This window comes from Penaeus chinensis, chromosome 42 (genome assembly GCF_019202785.1).
Source record: "Penaeus chinensis breed Huanghai No. 1 chromosome 42, ASM1920278v2, whole genome shotgun sequence".
NCBI lineage: Eukaryota > Metazoa > Arthropoda > Malacostraca > Decapoda > Penaeidae > Penaeus > Penaeus chinensis.
Window position 1 is genome coordinate 6,503,875 of NC_061860.1, and position 7,500 is coordinate 6,511,374.

General features: G+C 52.5%; 1 protein-coding gene across 5 annotated transcripts in view; it reads right to left on the minus strand.

Annotated features, from left to right (window-relative positions):
- The window catches only part of LOC125047879, a 93,000-nt gene that overhangs the window by 55,449 nt on the left and 30,051 nt on the right, over positions 1 to 7,500 (minus strand). For 2 of the 5 annotated variants that reach the window (XM_047646421.1, XM_047646420.1), the window contains exon 1: positions 1,089 to 1,849. The exons of 1 other annotated variant lie outside the window; for it this stretch is intronic. In XM_047646421.1, coding sequence (XP_047502377.1) covers positions 1,089 to 1,325 — 237 coding nt within the window. In that variant the 5' untranslated portion in view covers positions 1,326 to 1,849. Of the gene's footprint in view, positions 1 to 1,088; positions 1,850 to 7,500 lie in introns of those variants that run through there. 2 more of the 5 variants (XM_047646424.1, XM_047646422.1) reach the window with 1 other exon arrangement.

A 7,500-nucleotide genomic window follows, 5' to 3' on the forward strand; every position in this document is an offset into this window, starting at 1 on the left:
GAGGAGGAGGAGGAGGAGCAGGAGCAGGAGGTGGTGGTGGTGGTGGAGGAATAGGAGGAGGAGGAGGTGGAGGAGGAGGAGGAGGAGGAGGAGGAGGAGGAGGAGGAGGAGGAGGAGGAGGAGGAGGAGGAGGAGGAGGAGGAGGAGGAGAAGGAGGAGGAGGAGGAGGAGGAGGAAGAGGAGGAGGAGCAGGAGGAGGAGAAAGAGAGGAGGAGGAGGAGGAGGAGGAGAGAAGGAAATAAATATTGATAGATAGATATATAAATACAAAGGAAAGAAAGAAATATAGAAGGAAAGGTAGATAGGTAGATAAAAAGAAAGAAAATGCAGATAGACCAAAACATAGATAGACAGACAGATAAATACAGAAATAGTGGGAGAGATAATAATTACATAATTACAATTGAATATATATATATTATTTTTTCAGTAAATATTTTTCTGATGAGAACGATAATGATGATGATTAATAATGATAACAGTAATATGATAGTACCTATAATGATAGTAGCAATAATAATAACAACAATATTTATATTAATGATAATAATAATAACAATAATGATGATGATGATGATGATTATGATGATAATAATTATTATCATAATAGTGATGAATATAATAATAATAATGATGATAATAATAATAATACTCCTACTACAACTAATGATAATAACAATGATAATGATGATAATTATCATCATCCCCATAATAGTAATAATAATAATAATAATAATAATAATAATAATGATAATGGTAATAATAATAATTACTATCATTATCAATATAATCATCATTATCATTAACAACAGTAGTAGTAGTTGTTGTAGTAATAACCTAATAATAGTGTAGTAACAATAGTAATGACAACAATAATATTAAAAAGATTAATAATGGTAATGATAGTAATAAACAGTAATAATAATAAAGAGCCTTCCCTTTTTCCCTTTCCTCCTTCTGTTCATTACCACTCCCCTTCTCCCTTCCCCTTTCTCCTTGACATTATCTATCTCCCTCACTCCCATCACCCTCTATTCCCTCCCCTCTCCCTCCCCCTACCCCCCTGTTCCTCCCCTTCTCCCCCTCACCTGTCTCTTCCTGTTCTGGCGCCCGCACTTGAGTCTGTCCGCCAGGCTGGCCAGCAGGCCGCACAGCGCCCTTGCGAGCGTGTTGTTGTGCCTCCTGCCGCCGCCCCCCGCCGCGGCCTCGCCCCCGTCGGCCCCGTCGGCCCCCTCCTCGTCGCTGGCGCTGTCCCCCGCCGCGAGCCGCAGGTCGTCTCCTGGAGGGCTCGCGGCTGTGTCGCCCATCTGCTTTAAGCACAGCATCGCTAGGGCGTGGCGGCGGCTGCTGCGGCGACTGCGGCGGCGGCGGCGGCGACGGCGGAGAGCGCGCGGAGGGCGGAGCACTGGAGCGGCGGGCCAGATGCCGTCAGTGTCGCTGGCAGAGCGGCGTCGGCGTGTGCGGGGCGGCGCTCGGAGGACTCGAAGGGCGTCGGCGTCGGGGGGGAGGGAGGGGGCGAGGGAGGGGGGACGCCGCCCCCGGCCATCTCATCGGTTATGATGCCGTGGCAATGTTGCATGCAAGGGCGGCGGTTGATTGAGCAGGTCGCGATGGTAGGGTCTCCGGCGGTCGTCTGCTGGATGGTACTCAAGCCTTTCACGAGTTTTTTTCCCTTTTTTTGTCACTTGCACTTTCTGCGCGCCAGCATTGGTCAGGGCCTTCGTTAAGAACAAGTTATTCGCGCTGTATATTCTGCGAGAAAGGTTGTTACCGTGAAAACCATGAAAAAAATAATAGTAACGCTCGACACGCCAACACGTACACGTACATACATATCACATGATGTCAGTCACAGTAGACATTCCTCTCCGTGAAGCCCACCCACCCACACACCCACCCACCCACACTCCCACCCACACCCACACATCTACCCACCTACACATACACACCCACCAACCCACACTCCCATCCACCCACCTCCCCTGTCTTCTCCACCCTACCCACAAACTCTCTCACCCCCCACCTCCCCTCACCACACCCATACACCCCACACCCACACCCATACACCCCACACCAACACCCATACACCCAACACCCACACCCACAGACAAACAACACTAACAAGTACACACCGGGGCCACACGACACCAGTTCTGGCAAGACTCCACAACACACGTTTTCTAAAGCAGGTGGAGCATGTGTTATTTGTCCCAGCACATTTGGCAACCACAACCACCGCCACAGTACTTGAGTTGAACTGTGGTCATTTATGTTCCGCGCTGTGCAATTATTACTTTGCAAGTATTTATTTGTCTATCTATTCGTTCGTTTGTTTGTTAGTGTTTTTTTATTTTCCTTCTGTTTTTTTTCTTCTGTATTTGTCTCTGTCTGTCTGTCTGTCTGTCTGTCTCTCTGTCTCTCTGTCTCTTTGTCTCTCTGTCTCTCTCTCTCCCTCTCTCCCTCTCTCCTTCTCCATCTCTCTCTCTCTCTCTCTCTCTCTCTCTCTCCCTTTCTCTCTCTCTCTCCCTTTCTCCCTCTCTCTCCCTCTCTCTCCCTTTCTCTCTCTCTCGAAAACAACAACATGGGAACCAAATAAAAAATAATGCAATTTCGTCCCTACAAATGCCAGTATGCCCTTCGTTGCGTCGGAATGTAAAGAGAGCTGTCTGGACTCTGACGTCTTGGAAACCCCAGGGGAAGGGGGGGAAGGGAGGATGTGAGAGGGGGAAGGGAGGGGGAAGGGAAGGAGTGAGAAGGGGGATGGGAGTGGGTGAGAGGGGGAAGGGAGGGGAAGGGTGAGAGGGGGAAGGGAGGGGTGAGAGGAGGAAGGGAGGGAGTGAGAAGGGGGATGGGAGAGGGTGAGAGGGGGAGGGAGGGGGAAGGGAGGGGGTGAGAGGGGAAGGGAGGGAGTGAGATGGGGAAGGGAAGGGTGAGAGGGGGAAGGGAGGGGTGAGAGGGGGAAGGGAGGGAGTGAGAAGGGGGATGGGGGGTGAGATGGGGAAGGGAGGGGGTGAGAGGGGGATAGGAGGGGTGAGAGAAGGAAGGGAGGGGGTGAGAGGGGGATGGGAGGGAGTGAAAGGGGGAAGGGAGGGGATGAGAAGGGGAAGGGAGGGGGTGAGAGGGGGATGGGAGGGGGTGAGAGGGGAAGGGAGGTGTGAGAGGGGGAAGGGAGTGAGTGAGAGGGGGATGGGAGGGGTGAGAGGGGGTGGGAGGGGGAAGGGAGGGGGTGAGAGGGGAAGGGAGGGAGTGAGAGGGGGAAGGGAGGGGGTGAGAGGGGGAAGGGAGGGGGTGAGAGGGGGAAGGAAGGGGGTGAGAGGGGAATGGGTAGAGGGGGAGGGACCAGGGGGAGAGGGGTAAATATTGAAAGGGGGAGGAGGGGAAGTGATGATGGAAGAAGGTAAAGGAAGGGGAAGAGGAGAGGGAGACAGAGAAGGGAGATGAAAAAGGGGAAGAGAATGATGTGGGGATGGGGACAGGATAGGAAGATAGGGATGAAAGGAAGAGGGGAGAGGAGAGGGGAAGGGGGATAGAGACGAAACTATGAATTAGAGAAAGGGAGAGGGGAAAGAAAAAGATAAGAGATGAGAGAAAGGTAGAGTTAAAGAAGAAAAGGTGATGAAGATGATGAGGAAATGGGGAAAGATGGAGAGGGAATGAGAGCAGATAAAGGGAGAGAGGGAGAGAAGAGGAGAGGGAATAAGAGCAGATAAAGGGAGAGAGGGAGAGAAGAGGGGGGAATAATTTCAGATGGAGGGGGGGGGGAAAGGAGGGGAAAAGGGGGGGTAGGGTTAAACCATGATCTCAAGAGGATTCGTTGTATGAAAGACCGTGTTGTGGGAAGTGTATCATTGCCGCCATGCTAGATTATGTGTCCTTTGGCGTGGTATCTGTCTTTCGTTGTCTGTCTGTTTGTCTCTTCTGTTCTTGTTTATCGCTGTTTGTCTGTCTTCTTATCTGGTTGCGTGTGTTTATCTACTTATCTTTGTATAAGATTGTTTATGTACTTATCTGCTCGGTTTCCTAACATGCTCTTTTTTGTCTATGTTTCTCTAACTTATATTCATATTTGTCTTTCTTTCTTTCTTTTTCTTTCTGCCTTTCTTTCTTTCTTTGTCTGTCTGTGTGTCTGTTTAACCGTCTTTCTGTCAGTCTGTCAGTCTGGCAATCAGTCAGTTCGTCAATCTGCTAGTGAGAGAAAGTGAGAGACAGACAGACAGACAGACAGACAAACCAACAGAAATCCAGCCAGACAACCAGACCGTTTCTCAAACCTTTAAAAGAATCAACACAGACCACTTCATCCACATAGATCCACCCATTATCCACTATTTTCTATAATCATTCTTCCACACTTAGCTATCTTATGATCAAGCACGAATCACCAGCTGACATCCCTGTACTTTGAAAGGAAAAACTAGCGAACAGACAAACAAAAGCGCTCTATAACAATCATTATCATCAACAACAACAACAATAACCGTAACAACCGGATGGAACTCACGACAACAGGGGAGGAGGGAGGAGGAAGAGGAAGAGGAGGAGGAGGAGGAGGAGGAGGAGGAGAAGGAAGAGGAGGAGGAGGAGGAGGAGGAGGAGGAGGAGGAGGAGAGGGAGGAGGAGGAGGAGAAGGAGAAAGACGAGGAGGAGGAGGAGAAGGAGGAGGAGGAGGAAGAGGAGGAGGAGGAGAAGGAAGAGGAGGAGGAGAAGGAGGAGTAGAAGGAGGAGGAGGAGGAGTAGGAGGAGGAGGAGAAGGAAGAGGAGGAGGAGGAGAAGGAGGAGTAGAAGGAGGAGGAGGAGGAGGAGGAGGAGGAGGAGGAGGAGGAGGAGGAAGAAGAGTTAGAGAATTATGATGAAGAAGAAGATCAGGTAGAAGGAGATGGTGGAAACAAAAGAAGAGGAAGATATAGAGGAGAAAGTGGAAGAAGCAGAAGAGGAGGAGGAAGAAGAAGAGGAGGAGGAGGAAGAGAAGAGGGAGGAGGAAGAGAAGAAGGAGGAGGAGGAGTGATAAAGTGGTGAATATAATAGCAAAAGGAAGATGACGAGGGGAATGGTACGTAGAAGAAAGATCTAAAACAAGGAAGAAAAGGAAGAGGAAAAACGAAAACTATAGCAGGTGTAGTAGTAGTAGTAGTCGTAGTAGTAGGAGGAGGAGAAGGAGGAGGAGAGGAGGAGGAGGAGGAAGAGGAGGAGGAGGAGGAGGAAGAGGAGGAGGAGGAGGAGGAGGAGGAGGAGGAGGAGGAGGAGGAGGAGGAGGAGAAGGAGGAGGAGGAGGAGGAGTAGAGGAGGAGGAGGAGGAAGAGGAGGAGGAAGAGGGTGAAGAGGAAGAAGAGGAGGAAGAGGAGGAGGAGAAGGAGCAGAAGGAAGAGGAAGAGGAAGAGGAGGAGGAGAAGGAGCAGAAGGAAGAGGAGGAGGAAGAGGAGGAGGAAGAGGAAGAGGAAGAGGAGGAGGAGGAAGAGGAAGAGGAGAAGGAAGAGGAAGAGGAGGAGGAAGAGGAAGAGGAAGAGGAGAGGGAAGAGGAAGAGGAAGAGGAGGAGGGAGAGGAGGAAGAGGAGGAAGAGGAGGAGCAAGCAGGAGACGTACAGCTAGAGGGGGTAGATCTGGCGCAAGATGCAGCATCCAGCTACCTCGCCAGACTCCGTATTGTTGATCGTCACATTCCCTTTAAAGTCGACGGTGGAGGGAGACATCCTGGAGATCCGTAGAGGGAGGGAGGGAAGGGAGGGAGGGAAGGGAGGGAAGGGAGGGATGGGAGAAGGGAGGGAAGGGAGGGATGGGAAAAGGGGGGAGAGGGAGGGAAGGGAGGGATGGGAGAAGGGAGGGAAGGGAGGGATGGGAGAAGGGGGAGAGGAAGGGAAGGGAGGAGGAGGGAGAGAAAGGGATGGATGGGGTGGGATGGAGAGGGATGGGGGAGAGACGGAAGAGATGGGAGAAGGAAAGGGGAAGGAGGGGAGAGTGGGAGTGAAGGAATGGAGGGAAGGGAAAGAGGGAAGGGGAGGAAGTGAAGAGAAGGAGGGAAGGGAAGAAGGGAGGAGAAGCGAGTAAAGACGTAAAGAAGGGAAAGGAAGCGAGCGAGAGAGAGAGAGAGAGAGAGAGAGAGAGAGAGAGAGAGAGAGAGAGAGAGAGAGAGAGAGAGAGAGAGAGAGAGAGAGAGAGAGAGAGAGAGAGAAAGAGAGGAAAGCGAAAGGAAGGAAAGTGAGAGAGAAAAAAAAAAAGGCCCAAGGAAAAGGAGGGAGGTGGATACGTATCTGGAAGAGGGAGGAAGAACGGGAGGGAAGAGGGAGCAGAGGGAGGGCATAGTAAGTGTGTAGGGGAGGGGAAAATTAATACTTTCTCCGCCGTGTGTTTCTGGCGAGGTTCCAGACCGGGATAAAAGACATGTAGGGAGTCCGTCGAAGGATAAATCTCCCCTCACGGCCGTTCCCTCCTTCCCCTCAACGGACAGGTAAAGAACAGGAGGGAGGGAGGGAGGGAAGGAGGGAGGGAGGGAGGGAGGGAGGGAGAGAGGGAGGGAGGGAGGGAAGGAGGGAGGGAGGAGCTTCCAGAATATCTTTCCTCCCTCCCCCCCTCTATCCTGTACTCCTATCTCTCTTCATTCTCTCCACTCCTCGCCCCTCCCCAATTCTTTTCCATTCAATTCTCTCCTACCTTTACCCTTTCCTTAATCTTTCTCCGCCTCCATCCCTTTCCCCCCTCCCCTAATATCCTACTACCCCCTCCCCAACCTTCCCTCCACCCCTCTCCCCTCCCCCAACCTTTCCTCCACCCTTACCCCCTCCCCAACCTTCCCTTCACCCCTACCCCAACCTTCCCTCCACCCCTCTCCCCTCCCCCAACCTTTCCTCCCCCCTCCCCCAACCTTTCCTCCCCCCTCCCCCAACCTTCCCTAACATTCCTCTACTCTCTCCCTAATTTTCCCCCACCCCCCTCCATTATCCCCTCCCCCCAACCCCTACCCCCACCCCCTCCCATACCCCCAACCATCCCTCCCCCCCAACCATCTCTCCCCCATCCACCTCTCCCCCCCTCCCCTCCCCATCTCCCCTTCCCCCCCCCCCCCCCCCCCTCAGATGCAAAGGAAGAGGTGATGCTCATGAGGAGTTCCTCTCAGCATCCCTTCTGAGAATCCGCCGGACAGATGATGCTGAGAGTAAGGAGCGGAGTAGGACAGGAGTAGGAAGGGGGGGGGGGCAAGAGGGGGAGGTAGGACAGGAGTATGAGGAGGGAGGGGGGCAAGAGGGGGGTAGGACAGGAGTATGAGGAGGGAGGGAGGGCAAGAGGGGGGTAGGACAGGAGTATGATGGGGGAGGGAGGGCAAGAGGGGGAGGTAGGACAGGAGTATGAGGAGGGAGGGAGGGCAAGAGGGGGGTAGGACAGGAGTATGAGGAGGGAGGGGGGCAAGAGGGGGGTAGGACAGGAGTATGAGGGGGGAGGGAGGGCAAGAGGGGGGGTAGGACAGGAGTATGAGGGGGGAGGGGGGCAAGGGGGGGGTAGGACAGGAGT